The following is an 18,591-nucleotide window of genomic DNA, read 5'->3' as shown; positions in this document are numbered from 1 at the left end:
TGGCCCATGCATGTGCATACACAACTTCATTTGCATGAGTGTCAGGTGCAGGTAAGGTTGTGAGCACTAGTGCCCGCTGCTTGCGCAAGTTGGGGTGTGAGTGTGGGTGTGTGTGCACGCGCGCGCATACACAGGCCCATCACTCACAGCACCTGGTTGCAAATAGGGCAAGGCCCAGTAGTGGGCTGTGGCCCAAAGGTTGGGGACCTACATCCCATTTGAAATTGCAGGCCTACTGCAGCAACCCTGAACAACAAGTGAAAATGAATCAGGAAATCTGGAAAATGAATCGGATCATCTATACAACATCTTCCAACAAAATGGATATCCGTGCAACTTCATCCAAAAGTACTTGACCACTCAACCCACAGCACAACCGACACAAGCTGTGAAAAGGAAAACACAAAAACACCTCTGAAACAACAACCAACATACTATGACAGCCACATGACATCACAAGCAACTATAGTCCTCCAAACATCCCAAGCAAACCGAAAGACCCAAGAAAAAAATAAAAGTAATCTACCACACACAGTGTAAAGACCGTAACAGCCACTATATAAGGACAAACAGGCAGAAGGCTGCCGCAGAGCATCCACGAACCCAACTAGCAGTCAGAAGATACAATTAAAACTTCTTAATTGCAAAAACTCCGGGACAGACTTTGCCCTAGTTTCAACTGGGACCATTCAACTGGGACCAACTATGGAAAGCTGGCACTCTTATAAATCAGAACGGAATAAGAGGGTTGGAAGAGACCTTGAAGGTCTTCTAGTCCAACCCCCTGCTCAGCCATCAACAAGCAAATCAGCCATCAACAGGCAATAGAGATAAACACCATCATTCAAAAGAGGTAGTCAAAAAACTAAAAAGGAAACAATAAAAATCAAAATGCCGCCTCTCCAACAAAATAAGACTGGGGGACATGAAAGATGCATTATATTTGGTAACTGGGCATCCCTTGGGCAATGGTGGTGTTCACTGGTCAGTACTTTCAGTTCAGAAGCACCCTTTGTTTAGCTTTGTAGGTGCTTTTGACATGAGTACAGATAGAACACTAAGATTAATACTAGACCAACAATCAAACAATCAAGCAGTAAACAATCAAGGAACTACCAACTCAGACAAACACTAAAACAGTAAATCACTGCCTAATCCAGGAACTATCAAGATCTTTCAGGACTGATATTTTTACTCCAAGGTTTCAAAGACAGAGATCAGTGAATGTATGGCTGCACCTTGTTTCTAAGCACGCTGGTAAGTGATGTGCACACAAATGAGAGCAGCACATAATGTGCAACTTATATTTTCACATTATATAGGACAGCCTCGTCTAAAGGCAGTCCTCAGCTTATAAATACAAGAGTTGTAAATTTAATTTTATGCAGCTTCTCCTCTGGTAATTCTTGCAAACTAGGGTATTCAAAACCTTTGTTAGACCAATACTTGAATTCAGCTCTGCTGTCTAGAATCCACACTGTATATCGGACATAAATACAATTGAGCGAGTCCAGAAGTATTTTACCAGGAGAATACTACATTCCTCTGTTCGCAATAGAACACCCTACACCACCAGACTTGAGATTCTAGGCTGAGACAACCTTGAACTACGCCGTCTAAGATTGGACTTAAGCATAGTACATAAAATCACATGTTACAATGTCTTACCAGTTAATGAATATTTCAGCTTTAACCACAACACAAGAGCACACAAAAGTTATAAACTTAATGTAAACCACTCCAAACTCGATTACAGGAAGTACGATTTCAGCAACAGAGTGGTCAATGTCTGGAACTCACTACCTGATTCTGTTGTCACCTGCTCAACCCCCCCACTCCTTTACCCTCAAACTAACCTCTATTGACCTCACCCCATTCCTAAGAGGCCTGTAAGGGGCGTGCATAAGTGCACCATCGTGCCTACCGTCCCTGTCCTATTGTCCCCATTTATTAGTTCCTATTTCTTATGTTTAAATTTATAAACATAAATGTTTATAAATTCTTATTCTTATCATTATCATTCTTATTTCTATTGTATTGTAAGCTTTTGACAAAATAAAATAAAATAAATAAATAAATAAACAAACAAATAAATAAATGGAATCAGAATCCCATTGCTAAGCAGGGCGGTTGTTAAGTGAGCCATGTCCAATTTTACGACCTTTTTGCACAGTTGTTAAGCAAATCACTGCAGCTGTTAAGTGAATCACCCAGTTGTTAAGCAAATCCGACTCCCCCCATATTGAGTTTGCTTGGTGGAAACCAGATGGGGAAATTGTAAAGGTTGATCACCTGATCTGGGATGCTGTAACCGCCATAAAGATATGCTGATTGCCAAGCACCCAAATTTTGACCAGGTGGCTGTGCGGATATTCCAATAGTCATAAGTGTGAGGACTGACCATTTGTCATTTTTTTTCCAGTGCTGTTGTAACTTCAAACAATTGCTAAATGAATGGTTGTATGTCGAGGACTATGCTCTCTGGACATAATTCCATAATAGACATAATAATGCCTCTTGCCTGAAATACAAGTTGCAATCCAGGCTGCAGAACTGTGGTTTGGCTAATCTATTTTTAAGCATACAGCCTCACAAATCCTCTTTGCTTTAAAATCAGGGTTGACAAACTGACAACCAGAGCTCAGATTTATCAACCATGTAATGAAGGAGTCTCAGATGCCCTTGGCATGGGCTTATGGTATACTTAAAGAAGAAGAAAGGAACCAAGTTCCTTCTCTCTTTTTTTCATGTTGGCACAATAACTAGGCATCGAAGCTCATTGCAGGAGACGTGGCAGAGCAGCTGATTGTTCCTGAATCACAATTTCCTGCTTGTTGGCAGCTTTTGTGTCTTTTCTTCACAGTAGCCATTAGTATTTTGGTTGCACGTTTTTCTGGCAGAACTTCTATTTTGAGAACTATAGGAGAGGGTGTGGAAGTGCAGGGCAGGGAACAATTTGAGCTAAACATCACACAGGGAACGGTGACAAACACCTTGGTAAAAAGAAACCTCAGAGAACCAGTTTGAAGTAGTGGTTAAGGCATGAGGAAGGAAACTGGGAGACTGCCAGTTCTAGTCCTGCCTGAGGCACAAAGCCGGTCATGTGATCTTGGGCCAATCCTTGCTCTCTCAGCTCTGGGAGGACGGCACGGTCAAACCACTTCTGAAATCTTGCCAAGAAAACTGCAGGAACTAGCCCAGACAGTTGCCAGGAGTGCGACTTCAAAGCACACACATACACACACACACACACACACACACACACACAAATTAAAAAAAAATGAAAGAAAGAAAAGAGAAGAGAAACAAAAGGAAAGGAAACGAGTCAGGGCCGAATTTGTACAATCCCCTGAACCGTAAACTAGCATACAGCCTTATATGAACCAGGGGTGGGCTTCAAAAAATTTAGCAACAGGTTCTCTGCCCGGTTGCTGGGTGGGTGTGGCCATGATGGGTGTGGCCTAGTCAATCTGCACCACGGCAGGGGGCCTGTTTTCGCCTTCCCTGGGCTCCGAAGGCTTTCCTCAAGCTTCCGGGAGGGCAAAAATGGCCTTCCCGGGCTCCGGAGGCTCTATGGAGGCCTGAAATGCTTCTGGAGACTCTGGGAGGCCCATTTTTTGCCCTCCCCGAGCCTCTGCGTGGGCCCTGCACTTACCTGGCATTCAAAATGAGCTGTGTGGAGACTCTGGGGAAGGGAAGGGAGGGGCAGGGTGGGCAGGGACAGCCAGTCGTTGCAACTACCGGTTCGGTGAACCAGATGTAAAATTAATATCCTGGTTTGCCCAAACCGGTGTGAACCGGTAGCAGCCCATCCCCTGATATGAACCCAGTCTTAAACAAAGCTGCAAAGCTAAGATTTCAGCTTGTTCTGCAATCTACGAACCAGGTTCTGGTGGGTCTGTGTTGTTGTGTTACCACTGAACAAAATGGAGATGTACTTATGTGATAGGCCTATTATCTATAAAGGACATTCTAGGCTCAGTTTTTTTCAGGACGTGAGGAAAATGTATTTATATGGGTGCCCAACTCACTCCAGACAACTTCCAAAGATAAAACTCCAGTAAAAAACCAAATTAAACCCTCACCCCCAATGACAACACTTGATGGGCTCTGTATCAAGGGTCCCCAACCTGAGGGCTGTGGCCCACTCCCAGGATGTGGCCCTATTTGCAACCAGGCCATGTGAGCGGTGGGCTGATGTACATGTGCCCTCGCAGCCCCACTCGCGTGAGCAGCTGGTGCCAACAGCCCCATTGTGCGAGCAGCAGGCACCAGCACTCACAGTCTCACTCACATGTGCAGTGGATCTGGTGCTCGCAGCCTCACTTGAGCTCACAGCAGGCACCAATGCTCTCACCTGCCCGCCTCTCACACTAATAGATACAGTGTTAGGCATCCAGAAATTATCCATAGTAATCAATCAGCTGCCATACAGCTGCCGTACAGATTAATAAAGTTGGAAGAGATCTTGTAGGTCATCTAGTCCAGCCCCCTGCACCGGCAAACCCTATACCATTTTTGACAGATAGCAGTCCAGTCTCTTTTTGAAAGCTTCCAGCGATGAAGCTCCCACAACTTCTGGAGACAAGTTGTTCCATTGGTTGATTGTTCTCACTGTCATAAAATTTCTCCTTATTTCCAGGTTAAACCTCTCCTTGTTCAGCTTCCATCCATTATTCCTTGTCTGGCCTACAGGCACTTAGATTGACCCCTTCCTCTCTGTAGCAGCCCCTCAAATATTGGAAGACTGCAATCATGTCTCCTCTGGTCCTTCTCTTTGCTAGACTAGCCAAATGAAGCTGTATAGATAATCACATCTGCCCCTCACACAAAATCCTGCCCTCCCCTCCCCATGCTGGGTCACCAACCTGGAAAGGTTGGGGAATGCTGGTCTATATCATTCTGGGGTCCCTAGGCCCGTTGACACAACCATAGCTTCAGGGCCATAGTGAGGGCCAATCTTATCTCTGCAGGTTATTGATGTTCCACAGATCAGTATGGAGTATTGCAGACTAATTCTGCTGCCTGCCAGCAGTTCAACTCTCACCAGCTGAAGGTTGACTCAGCCTTTCATCCTTCTGAGGTCGGTAAAACGTGGACCCAGATTGTTGCGGGCAATAGGCTGACTCTGTAAATCACTTAGAGAGAGCTGTAAGTGCTATTGCTATCATGCTCAAAAATTGTGATTTTGGGGTCTGATAAGGGGACTAGGTGTGTGTCCTATGTCTATATGGATAACATGACAATATTTGGGGAGTCCACTTTCTTCTTTGCTCTTTAAAAACTCTCCATTGGTTTTATGCTGTTTTCACTCTATCTCCTAGTTTCCAAAATTCAGGCTGGTTTTCCTTTAAACGTTTTCATACTTTTGCCTTGATCTCTGGACCATTGGAACTCAGGATTCGCTTCCAACTGTTATAAAACAGTATTTATGGCTGTTCTGCTGAACCTTGATTCTTCAGACCAAGTGATAGATTAAATTACATTAACAGAGTTGGAAGGGACCTTGTAGGTCATCTAATCCAACCCCCTGCTCAAGATAACACCTATCACCTGTCTGGAATGGTGAATGGTCTCCTGCTTGAGCTAGGAGGGTTGGACTAGACGACCTCCAAGACCCCTTCCAACTCTATTATTCTAAGTTCTCCTGTCCTTGGCTTCTCTAATTCTGCTTAATTAATTAGCTCCCCTGTGATTTAGCCATTTCTCACTTTCAAGCACACTGAAGCCCCCACGCACCCCCCACCCCAATCCAGTGTGATTTCTGACCCCCTTCTCTCCTATACAAAGAAGAACAATAAGAAATTCTGCCCAATCAAGACACTTACAGCTGGCTTGGTGATGCCAAGGCAGGATCTTCGACCAACTGTCCAGCCTTCATTTCTCATCCTTTCACTTTGGCCTCCTGTATCTGCTGGCAGCTGTTTTAAACCACAGGTAAAGAGAGAAAAGTCCAAATCCTGGCGGACTTTTATCTGCTTCAGACACTCCAGGAAGTTGGTGTTGATTGGAGAACAAACCAGGTCAAGGCTTCTCTTGTAACACAGATTGCCGGGAAACATATCCTTCAAAAGGGTGGGTGCCCTTGCCATCAGGTGATTTCCCCTAATTTCAAGGAAATTACAGAAAGCCACCTCAGTGTTTCCAAAGGTAACCAAACACCCTTTGACCAGCTTGTTCTTAATGTATTTGGCAACACACCAGGAAGTGTGAAATGTAGTGGCACGCTTATGTTTTATTCATACAGTAACAGAGGGTAGAGAAAACCACCTGCTTGCTTTTCAGGTAGTTTTCATTTAATTTTATGAAAGAGTCTCAGAAAAGGCTTTCAGTAAAATTGTCAAGAGCGGATCTATTTGAGGGAGAGGTGGAAGGCAAAATCAGAGGTGGTATTCAGCCAGTTCTGACAGGTTCTGGACAACCGAAAGTAGAAATTTTGAGTAGTTCAGAGAACCAGCAAATCCCACCTCTGACTGCCCCGCCCCCATCTATTTTCTGCCTCCCGAGTCCCAGCTGATCGGCTGGGTCTTCTTTTGTTGCCCTGCACAGGAGAAAGGAACTGAAAAGCAGGTTAGTGGGGTGGGGAGGGAATGGGGATTTTGTAGTATCCTTCCCCTGCCATGTCCACCAAGCCACGCCCACAGAACCAGTAGTAAAAAAAATTGAATATCACCACTGGGCAAAATCCCAGTGAATTTGTGAATACCCTACTCCTTTAATGTGTAATGATCCCTCCCTTCTTAAATCTTAATTTAAATCTAATTTAAAACACTTACATCTCAAGGGGAAGTATCTAGAAGAAATTTACCCACAAAACTGTCTCTGCCCTTGCAAAATGTTGCTTAATTTCTCTTGAATATCTTGGTGATATTCAGAAGAAGAAAAACCCACTCTGTTTTTAACCCTTCACTTACAATTTCAGAAAGGCAAGTAGGCTTAATTGTTATAACAGCAATTCTTGCCTTTCTTCAACAGTATTTAAAGATGATTGTCTGAATGCAAGAAAAATACCCAGTGGGGAATCTATTAAAAGGATCGCTAGTACAAAGTTTTGAACAATAGAAATAACAATAATAGAGATAAGTAAATCATAGACAAATGTATATGAATGTACATAAATGTATACATATATATGAGATTAGTATATGTAATAATGTTGTCACTTTACCGTTAATATTAAGATCAAGATTTGTAAAATGTGAAAAAGAATAATAAAAAATATATTAAAAAAAGAGAAGACATTACTAAGAGGTCTGTAAGGGGCATGCATAAGTGCACCAACATGCCTACCGTCCCTGTCTTAATGTTCCCTTTTATTCATATATATTTCATGTATTAATAATCATGTTTATACTTACATATTATCAAATGCATGCTTGACAAAATAAATAAATACATTTTAAAAAAGGATTTCTAATTTTATATCAGATTGCTTCATCTGTTTGCAGTTTTTTACAGCCACGAAAAAATGTTGCATAAAGTTTGGCTGTATTCGCAAAACACACTGAACCAGCAGCATTTGAATGTGGTGTGTTTCTGCCAACCCATCCCACATGGTGATTGTACAGCTCCATCTGTTGTGCAAATGCAAAATCTTGAATTCATCTCCCCCCCAGGGCGTGGATCAGAACTGGTCAGAAATCAGGCCACGCAAACAAGTGAAGCCCCATCCGTGCATGCGTGGGATGTAGGCAACACATGAAACCATGTCTCCCCCACATGATCCACACAAAAACTTCTCTCCACAGAACCTGCCCCTGGTGCTTGAAAAATTGGGGGCTGTTGCTTTAATTCAGGGGTGTCAAACTCAATTTCATTGAGAGCTGCATCAGGGTTGTGTTTGACTTCAGGGGGCATTATACAATTGAAGTCTTGCTCTTTTTTATGTGAGTCCCAATAACTGTGGTTTTGATGGCATGGTTGTGGGCTGCCATCTTGACTGTTTTGATCTTTCCCTAATCTCCCTCCCTGACCTTGGTGATTTTATCTTACTGTAAGATTTTAGAATGCAGCTCAGAATCTGATAAGTCCAATGAAACTCAGAACACAAGGCTACTGATAATCAGTTTTATTTCTCTGATCAGAAAGCAAAAACTGGGCAACTTTTTATTCACCCACCTTAAACAGCAAGGCAGAGAGATAAAAGCAGGTGTGTGCACAAAAACTTTTTCTTTAACTTTTCATAATTACACAGCTTACAAGGATTGTCATTGATAACAGATAACTGATCATTAGAGTTGGACCTTGTAGGTCATCTAGTCCAACCCCCCGCCCAAGCGGGAGACCCCACCCTATTTCTGACAAATGGCAGTCCAGTCTCTTTCTGAAAGCCTCCAGTGATGAAGCTCCTACAACCTCTGAAGGCAACTTCTGTTCCATTGGTTGATTGTTCTCACTGTCAGAAATGTTCTCCTTATTTCCAGGTTGAATCTCTCCTTGTTCAGTTTCCATCCATTATTCCTTGTCTGGCCTTCGGGTGCTTTGGAAAATAGCTTGACCTCTTCCTCCTGTGTGGCAGCCCCTCAAATATTGGAACACAGCTACCATATCTCCCTGACACTGCTATCATGTCTCCCTTGTTTCTATATTACTATAGAAACATTATTTCATATTATTCAAAGCTCATGATTTTTCTCAGCGCTTCTGCAAACAAAGGGAGCTTAGATGGATGAGAAAGAAATATATTTTAGCCAGTGATGGAATTCAATTTTTTTTACTACCAGTTCTGTGGGCGTGGCTTGGTGGGCATGGCTTGGTGGGCATAGTTTGGTGGGCATGGCAGGGGAAGGTTACTGCAAAATCCCCATTCCCTTCCCACCCCACTAACCTACTTTCCAGCTCTGTTCTCCTGTGCAGGACAACAAAAGTAGACCCAGCTGGGACTCGGGAGGCAGAGAATAGATGGGGGCGGGGCCAGTGAGAGGTGGGGTTTGTCCAGTTCTCCGAACTACTCAAAATTTCTGCTACTGGTTCTCCAGAACTGGTCAGAACCTGCTGAATACTGCCTCTGATTTTAGCCCAAAGCTTTGTTTCTCACATTAAGTTGCTGGGAAAACACATTAAGTTACAGCAAGCAGATAGGTGCATTTCTCAAGTCGTTACTTTGCTAGGCTAAGGTTGGCAGTTTGCATAGAAGTTTTTATCTCTATAGATGGGTCAGCTCCCAGCTCAGCAGCAAATCAAGTATTCAGCCATCCTTCCATTACCTTGTAGAGTTGCCACTTGTGCAATATGTACCATCATTATCTACTTTTTGAGGCCTAGTTTTCCTTTCCTTCTTGCTATTTCATGATCCTTTCGGCATTTTGTTCCATTTTTATTCATTGCCAGTTGTCTGCCTTTCGGCATTTTTCTCCTGTCTTCCTTTCTGGCTCTTGAAAAGGTAGGTTGAATTGGGCAACAGGCATTGTTTTTAAATCTTGCCACGGCCATCATTCTTTTCTTTTTTAACATCAAGGGTGATGGTGCAGGTGGTTCTTTTGGCTTTTTTGGTGCTTTCCAAGAATGTTTGTGTCTCAAACTCTTTTTTAAAGAGAGAAATTAAGTGGTGTTTTTAAAATTGTCTGTCTGTCTCTCTATCATCTATCTATTTCTCTTATTTCTATTATCTTATCATCTATCTATTTAACTTCTGTCTATTATTTATCATTTATCTATCTATCTATCATCTATCTATCTGATGTCTGACTATCTACCTACCTATCTACCTATCTGTTCTGTCGCCAAATAAGAGACTCGCAGACCGGAGTTGAATTCAGCTCTTTTAATAATAACCAGTAACTTCAACTGCAGTCAAGCCGCGGCAGCAATGGCATCTATTTAAACTTCCCACTGCTTTAGGCGGCCAATTAGATACTCACGTTATTAACCAATAGTCCATTGCGTTTATTAACCAATAGGAACATCGACTTAGAAGTCTCTATTTGAATACACTACACTATCCATCTATCTTCTGTCTATCATCTATGTATATCTATCTATCTATCTATCTATCTATCTATCTATCTATCTATCTATCTATCTATCTATCTATCTATCTTCTGTCTATCATCTATTATCTATGTATATCTATCAACTATCTTCTGTCTATCATCTATCCTATGTATATCTATCATCTATCTATCTATCTATCTATCTATCTATCTATCTATCTATCTATCTATCTATCTATCTATCTATCTATCTATCCTATGTTTGACTATTCTATCATGTCTGTCTGTCTCTCTTTCTGTCTGTTTTCTGTCTATCATCTATCATCTATGTATATCTATCTATCTTCTATCATCTATATCTATCTATCTATCTATCTATCTATCTATCTATCTATCTATCTATCTATCTATCTATTTATTATTTATCATCTGGCTATCATCTATTATTTCCCACCTTTATTATTTTTATAAATAGCACAAAACAGTGAACATACCTGACCATTTTTTCTCCTCTTATTTTTCCCCAAAACAAGAACAGCCCTGCGAGATGAGCTGAACTGAGAGTCACTGCCTAAAGTCACCCACCTTGGCTTTGATGCCTAAGGTGGGACTGGAACTCCCGGTCTCCTGGTGATTGGCCAAAGTCATCCAGCCGGCTTTCATGCTAAGGCAGGACTAAAAGTCACAACTTCCCAGTTTCCAATCTGGCCTAGACCAAATTGGCTTTTAATAGTTCTGCCACTTGCAATTCAACCTAAGAATGTCTCTTAGAATCCCTAAACTGTGAGAGATTGTTGATCAGACTGATGAGGGTTTTACTTTTTTAAAAAAAAACAAATATTCTTTCCATGTGCCATGGCACACACCTCTGATATTTACTGTTTCTGTATATGTAGAAAATTCAGGAAGATTAGCTGCGGATTATTTGCAAGACCTGCCCTCAGAAGCTATGTATTCAAAGCACAGTGAATCATCTGATCATTTGTAGGAATATTGAACACATTTGCATAGCTGGCATTTTTTAATATTTGATTTCTCATTTTAGAACTCAAACTCAGCTACTGAAATTTGCACTTTGAATATTTCAAGGCAATGTACTCTGTTTTTAAACAAATTTTTCACAGGAATGTGTACCATTTGTAAAATTTATTTAGATGTGCCTTGGAGAAAAAACATGTAATAATAACATGCATTGGGTCAAACTGTAAACCTAAATGCATTATGACTGGATAAAAAGTTATATGGCGTTTTAAAAAAATGCCAGCAAGTTAGTCTTGGCATTTTCAAAAAGAAAAATAAGAAAATGAGAGAAACTAACAGGTAGCAATTCACAAAAATCAGAAATTGCAATGGATATATTTGCTCAGCTGTATTTCATTTCACCAAGAGATAGGCCAGTTTTATTGCTGGCCTTTTTCATAGTCCAAAGATTTATTTTTAACCTCAAGCCAAGGAGCATTTTGCTTAGCTGGGAAAACTGATGGCTGTTAATAACATAAAAATGAAGTGACTATCAGATCAGGCCAAAGGTCTGGTTGTCTGTGGAAAAAAAAGGAAGATAATGTGCCACCGCATTGCCATTACAGGTAGTCCTTAACTTAGGATCACAATTATTGAGACATTTGTTAAGTTTTGCCCCGTTTTATGACCTTTCTTGCCTCAGTTGTTAAGTGAGTCACTGCAGTTGATAAATTACTAACTTGGCTGTTAAGTGAATTTGGCTTTCCCATTGACTTGGCTGCAAAAGGTGATCACATATCCCTAGCACATAGCAACGGTCATAAATATTGTTGGAAGAAATGTCCTTCTGAGTTCAGTTCCAAGGGGGGAAGAAACACACTGGAAATATGGAGGCTGTTTGGAAAGGTGGTTTAATGGTGGACAGGACCACATGGCTTGGAGCTCCAAAATGAAAAGGACAATCATATGCTTCAAAATGTTGGGTGAAAGAAAAGAAGGCCAAGATGGTGAGAGAATCTTAGTAGTATATATATAGTTATATATATATATATAACTAATATATAATATATATATATATATATATATATATATATATATATATATATATATATATATATATATTTAAAATTAGTATATATATATTTAAAATTAGTATGTGTGTGTGTGTGTGTGTGTGTGTGTGTGTGTTTTCTTAAGTTTTGAGTACTTACATGTATGGCATTCAGCTTTGTTCGGGTATTTTCCCACGTCATTATAGTTGTGCTTTTAAAGTTGTAGCAATGTTTTGGCAGAATCTCATCTGCCATCATCAGGCTTCTGTATTGTGTTCGTTGAACGAAACGTTGCTACAACATTAAAAGCACAACTATAATGACGTGGGAAAACACCCGAACAAAGCTGAATACCATACATATAAGTACTTGCGAAAACTGTTTTTTTGTGTTCTGCGATGCATGCATTTATTCTCCTGTTGGTTTGTCCAATGTATGTGGCTGGGCAATTGTTGCATGGTATTTCATAAACTCCTTGGTTTTCTTGCTGGATCTTGTCTGGGGTTTCTTAGGATGTTGGCTATTTTTTGGTCAGTGCTGAAGGCTGTCCTGATATTGTGTTTGTGCAGAATTTTGCTGATTTTGTCTGTGGTGCCTTTGATGTAGGGGAGGAGTGCGATACCGTTGTCTTGTTCTGTGTCTTGGTTTTTTGGGGGTATCTCTTTTCGGATTAAATTGGTGGTAGTGTTTCTTTGGAATCCATTGGAAATTAATACATTAGTGAGGGTGTGTAGTTCTGTTCTCAGGTGGTCTTTGTCAGCTAGGCATTTGGTTCTGGAGATGAGGGTCTTGGCTATGGAGTTGGTCTGTGCAGGGTGGTGATGGGATTGTGCATTTAGGTAGCAGTTGGTGTGTGTTTTTTTCCGGTAGATGGTGTGTCCTAGGGAGCCATTGGGTTTTTTGTAAATTAGGACGTCCAGGAAGGGATGTTGGTTGTTGGTTTCTGTTTCCATGGTGAATTGTATTTTGGGGTGTAGGTTGTTAAGATGTGTGAGGACGTTATTAAGTATGGGAAATAAGAGGCTGAACCAGGGCTTAGTGCAACAAGGTTTATTTACAAGGACTGAACGTGCTTGCTCAGCCTGGAACTGGCTCGCAGCGAACAGTGAAAGGGCTGGACCCAACAGCCTGCTTTTATAGCAGGCTGCTGGGGAAACCCAGCCAATGAGAAGGGGCAGCCGCCCCTGCAGCGAGAACGGACCTGGGTGGGAACTTCTTCAAGGTCCAGGGACATAACACCCCTTCCCCCCAGATGCGAACACGCATAGTCCTTGAGGTATACGGGAGGTTTGTGCTGACGTCCAGAGCGGCGCAACTCTGGTGTGCTGTTTGGTGGATCAGAGTCCGTCGGTGACTGTTGGCTCGATGATGAGTCCCGAGTACCACCCTCGGTCGGAGCAGGTCCGGGGCTAGAAGGGCTGGACGCTGGGAGTGTCCTTACGCCGTCTGGCTCGGATGGGTTGGACGCTAGGTCGCCGCAGTCAGCATTTGGATTCTCTGGTCCGGCTGAAGGTGTTAGCAGGTCATCGGGGTAGATGTTGCTGTGTGGTAGTTGCAGCGGCCTCTCACCGGTCTGTGCCCATGAGTCGCGGCTGACGAGGGTGCCCTGGCGTCTCCGAAGCTGGTCCAGATGTCGTCTCCAGACCCGGCCATCTTCCAGCTTAACCCGGTATGATCTGGGTCCTGTGATGGCTACGATTTCTCCCGGGATCCACAATGGGTCGCCAGCGAAGTTTCTCGCAAACACGGGTTCCTGCAAGACAAAATGCCTACTCCCCGATGTGGAAGCGAGAGGAGAGTCAGGGCAGTAATGTGGGTGAAGCCTGTCCAATACAGTTCGCAGGCGTCTGCCCATCAGAAGCTCGGCCGGGGACTTGTTGGTTACCGTGCAAGGGGTTGAATGCTGGCTTAACAGGAAACAGGATAGTTTGTGGTGCCAGTCATCCTTGTTGAACCTGGCCAGGGCTTCTTTAGTGGTCCTAACGGCTCTCTCTGCCAGCCCGTTACTGGCAGGATGAAAGGGGGCCGTGAAGATGTGACGAATGCCCAGGTTGGCCGTAAAACGACTGAATTCGGTTGACGCGAATTGGGGACCATTGTCGGAAACAATGGAGTCTGGTAGACCATGCGTAACGAACAGGCGAGTCAATGCCTTGATGACTGCTTGTGAAGTGGTCGTGGATAGTTGTGCCACATCAATCCACTTTGAGTAAGAGTCTACGACCACGAGGAACATTTTGCCATGCAATGGGCCCGCGAGATCGATGTGAATCCTGGACCAGGGTGCGTTGGCACTTTCCCACTTGGTGGGGGTGGCAATTGGAGGGGATGGACGGGAAACCTGGCAGGGATGGCAGGAGCTTACCCATTTGTTGATGTCCTCGTCGAGGCCGGGCCACCAAATGTAGCTTCGCGCCAACGCCTTCATTCTGACGATGCCAGGGTGGCCCTCGTGCAACGCCTCCAGCACTCGGGTACGCAGAGATGTCGGGATGACCACTCGAGTGCCCCACAGCAGGCAGCCCTGTAAGCTCGACAGTTCCTGTAAGCGGGTCTTAAATGGAGTGAATTTAGCTTCAATGTCACTGCCCGGCCACCCCCTCCTCACCCAGTCCAGTACCTGGGCGATCGTTTTGTCCGCTTTGGATTTATTGGCAATATCAAGGGCAGTGATTGGGAGGTCCAGTTGGGTGACTTCAAAAATGGCGTTGACCGGGGCAGGGTCTTCAGCTGGGGCAGGCAGGGGCAGCGGCTGAGGGCGTCTGCGTGGGACAATGTTTTACCTGGGCGGTGCACGAGTCTATACGAGTATGCTGCTAGGAAAAGGGTCCATCTGGTCATTCTTGGGGACAGAATTTGAGGGGTCTGCTTGTCACCTGCTAGTAACCCTAAGAGCGGTTTGTGGTCCGTGACTAGCTCGAAAAAGTGGCCAAAGAGAAATTCGTGAAATTTCTTCACCGCTGCAACAGCTGCCAAGGCTTCTTTATCGATCTGACTGTAATTGCGCTCTGTTGCAGAGAGCGTCCTGGAAAAAAAGCGATAGGGGCCTCGGAGCCGTTGGGGAGCCTGTGGCTTAAGACTGCCCCAATTCCGAAGGGAGATGCGTCTGCTGCCAGTACTAATGGAAGGTTGGGGTCAAACTGGATAAGCACTGCCTCTGATGTGAGTAGCGACTTGACTGCGCAGAAAGCGGAGTCTTCTTTGTGTCCCCAATGCCAAACCGTTTTTTTATCCAGAAGTCTGTGGAGGGGTTCTGCCACAGAGGCTTTATGGGGCAGGAACGACGCGTAAAAGTTCAAGAGCCCCAAAAAGGCCTGCAGTTCCGCTTTGGAGGTTGGAGTGGGTGCCTCGTGTATTGCCTTAACCTTGGACTCCAGGGGGTGAATGCCTGAGGCGTCAATTTTATAACCCAGAAAGTCCACCTGTCTAGTGGCAATGGCACATTTTTCTTTTTTTAACTTGAGGCCATGCTGCCTGAACCTCTCCAGGACTGCTCGAACTCTCTGGAAGAGTTGGGGTCTGTTCCTGGCCGAGACTAAGATGTCATCGAAGTAGGGTACTACTCCAGGAAGGCCCTGTAAAATCCGCTCCATGAGGGATTGAAAAATGCCTGGGGCAACACTTACGCCAAACTGGAGACGCTTGCACCGGAAGGCACCCCTGTGGGTGACAATGGTCTGAAGTTCTGCCGTTTGGTCATCAACAGGGAACTGTTGATATGCTTGAGACATGTCCAATTTGGCAAAGATAGTGCCAGGTTCAAAAGTATGTAATAAATGCTGGATGACGGGTACTGGATAAGCGCTAACTTGCAAGAATTTATTGATTGTGGTCTTGTAGTCTGAGCAAATTCTCAGGCTACCATCTTTTTTGAGGGGTGTGACGATGGGCGTCTCCCATTTGGCGAAGTCTGTAGGCTCCAGGATCCCTTGTTTTAGTAATTTATCTAATTCAAGGTCTAATTTAGGCCGAATGGCGAATGGAACTCTACGAGGTTTTAACCGAATTGGGACTGCCTGGGGATCGACTGAAAATGAGATAGGGGTGCCGTTATAACACCCTAACTCATCACTGAACACGTCTGAGTAATCAGCAAACAGGGAGTCCGTGTCAGAGGTTGAGGTAGCATGGACTCCTGTTAGCCCTAAACCGAGGTGGGGAAACCAATCAAGTCCCAAAAGTGTAGGGAGGTTGCCGCTCACTACCACTAGAGGTAGGTGGCCCTTAAAGGTTTTAAAATTAACAAAAAACTTGCCTCTGCCGATTACAGGAATGGTCTTCCCCTGGTAGTCCTTTAGGCTAAGCTGGCACTTCTGGAGTCGGTTTCTTGATAGGCTGGGTTGAAGCTCCTTGAGGGTGTTCCAGGAAATAATGGAGAGCGCTGACCCTGTGTCAACCTCCATGTTGCAAGGTTTACCTTCTAATAAGACGGAAAGAGAGATCTTACTAATAGAATAGCAAGTGTGATTAGCGCAGAGGTGTGTGCGACAGTTTAATACTTGCCTTTGGGGCCCGGCATGTGCGAATGAAGATGCCCTTTGTGCTACGTTGTGTGAGGCTTGGCATACTCTTGCAATGTGCCCCTTCTTATGGCAGTTGTTGCAAGTGGCTCCTTTGAATTTGCATGTGGTCCTCAGGTGAGGTCCACCACAGGAAAGGCACAGGGTGATGTGCTTGGATGGCCCGGTGTTATCTTGTCTGGTTCCTGCCTGCGGGCGCCTGGCGTTTGTGAGGCGGTGAATGTCGGCCTCGTCACTTGGGTCTTCCTCGTTGACCACCTCTTCTGAGTGGACGGGAACTGCTGTTTGCTTGGTGACAGGACCTTGGATCTCGGTGGCTGAATGAGATGCCAGCTCCTCTGCCAGGGCTACCTCGATGGCTTGAGCGAGGTTAAGGTCTTTTTGGCGAGCAGCCGTCTTTGTAGGTGCAGGTCCTTGACCCCGCAGACCAGCTGGTCTAGGAGCATGTCATCAAGATAGCTGCCAAACCCACAATGGAGTGCTGCAGTCCTGAGAGCAGCCATGTACTGATTGATGCTCTCTTTGTCCCCCTGCTTCCTCATTCTGAAGGTGAAGCGTCTGGCAATCTGTGAAGGTCTAGGAGAATAGTGGTTAGTAAGGATTTCTAACAGTTCTGTCCAGGGGACATTCTTTAACTCACGTGGAGCCACAAGAGCTGTGGCTGTATCGAAGACGATGGCTCCACAGTAGGTCAGGAAATATGCTTTCTTTCGGTGTTCCCCTGCATCAGCCAATCCGATGGCATCGATGTAATGATTAAACCGATTCTTGTATGATTCCCACTTCTCCTCATCCGGCTTGAATGCTGGGAAGGCTGGATTGGAGTTCATGTTGTGGGTCTACTGGTTAACCTGTTGGGGAAAATGCCTTCTCTCTGGGTAGCAGTAGAGGTTTAGTGCCTGTGCTAGGCAAGTGCTCTCTCTCTCTGGGGTAGCAGTAGAGGTTTAGTGCCTGTGCTAGGCAAGTGACTTCAGCTCTGGGGAAGTTTCGCAATTCCCTTCTCTCTCTCTGGGGATCAGAAGGTGTTTAAACTGCAACGGTCGTTGGCAGCGTCTTTTGAAATTCGCGCCTGTGTGGGTGTTAGCGATTTCGTAATACAACGCTGTGTTGTATTTGAATGTGCTTCAGCTGACAGCTGTTTGAATTTCGCGCCTAAACGGCACGAGCGGCTGCAGCTCGCAGCGCTACACTTCCTCTGTAGCTTATGCTAACAAGCGGCTACAGGCGCTTCTCACTTTCACTAGCTTGTTTGCTGATCGCTTTCTCTCTGGGTTGCGATCAGCGTTTGCTCTATTTTGGCTGATCGCTCTCTCTCTGGGCTGCGGATCAGCGTTTTAGTGATTCAGCGTTCGTTCTCATTTCGGGCTGATCGCTCTCTCTGGGTTGCGGTCAGCGTTTGCCCTTATTTTGGCTGATCGCTCTCTCCCTGGGCTGCGGATCAGCGTTTTAGTGATTCAGCGTTGCAGCTTGCCTCTGGTAGCCATCCCACCTTCGTCGCCAGTATTAAGTATGGGAAATAAGAGGCTGAACCAGGGCTTAGTGCAACAAGGTTTATTTACAAGGACTGAACGTGCTTGCTCAGCCTGGAACTGGCTCGCAGCGAACAGTGAAAGGGCTGGACCCAACAGCCTGCTTTTATAGCAGGCTGCTGGGGAAACCCAGCCAATGAGAAGGGGCAGCCGCCCCTGCAGCGAGAACGGACCTGGGTGGGAACTTCTTCAAGGTCCAGGGACATAACAGACGTTGTCCAGTTTTTTTTTCCCCATGTGGCCAAATTACGAAAGTGTCATCTACATATCTGAGCCAGAGTTTGGGTTTGTGTTCGAATTTGTCTAGAGCGTTGGTTTCAAAGTGTTCCATGTATAGGTTAGCAATGATGGGTGAGAGGGGGGAGCCCATGGGTGCTCCTTCTATCTGTTTGCATCTTTGTCCATTGTGGATGAAGTATGTGTTGGTTAGGCAGTGGTTGGTCAGATCTAGGATGTGTTTGGTGGGGGGTTGTATTTGTTTTGGATGGCTGTCAAGTCTTCTTTGATGGGTACTTGGGTGAAGAGGGATATGCCATCGAAGCTCACGAGTAGGTCGCTGGGTTGTAGGTTTTGTTTCTTTATTGTTTCTATGAAGTGG

At 44.6% G+C, this 18,591-nt stretch overlaps 1 protein-coding gene and 1 long non-coding RNA gene across 5 annotated transcripts in view; one reads left to right on the top strand and one right to left on the bottom strand.

Moving 5' to 3' along the window:
• LOC113435252 (GRAM domain-containing protein 2A-like) overlaps positions 1-6,057 on the bottom strand; it is a 50,593-nt gene extending 44,536 nt beyond the window's left edge. The window contains exon 1 of one of the 4 annotated variants that reach the window (XM_087922798.1): positions 5,829-6,057. In XM_087922798.1, coding sequence (XP_087778924.1) covers positions 5,829-5,881 — 53 coding nt within the window. In that variant the 5' untranslated portion in view covers positions 5,882-6,057. The remainder of the gene's footprint in view (positions 1-5,828) is intronic. The other 3 variants (XM_026698939.2, XM_087922797.1, XM_087922800.1) reach the window with 3 other exon arrangements.
• The window catches only part of LOC148128404 (uncharacterized), a 93,957-nt gene that overhangs the window by 30,869 nt on the left and 44,497 nt on the right, over positions 1-18,591 (top strand). The gene's annotated exons all lie outside the window — the stretch shown is intronic.

The sequence above is a fragment of the Pseudonaja textilis genome, chromosome 1 (genome assembly GCF_049901715.1).
Source record: "Pseudonaja textilis isolate UNSWEBS1 chromosome 1, rPseTex1.2, whole genome shotgun sequence".
NCBI classification, from domain to species: domain Eukaryota; kingdom Metazoa; phylum Chordata; class Lepidosauria; order Squamata; family Elapidae; genus Pseudonaja; species Pseudonaja textilis.
This window is presented reverse-complemented; position numbering and strand designations above follow the sequence as displayed.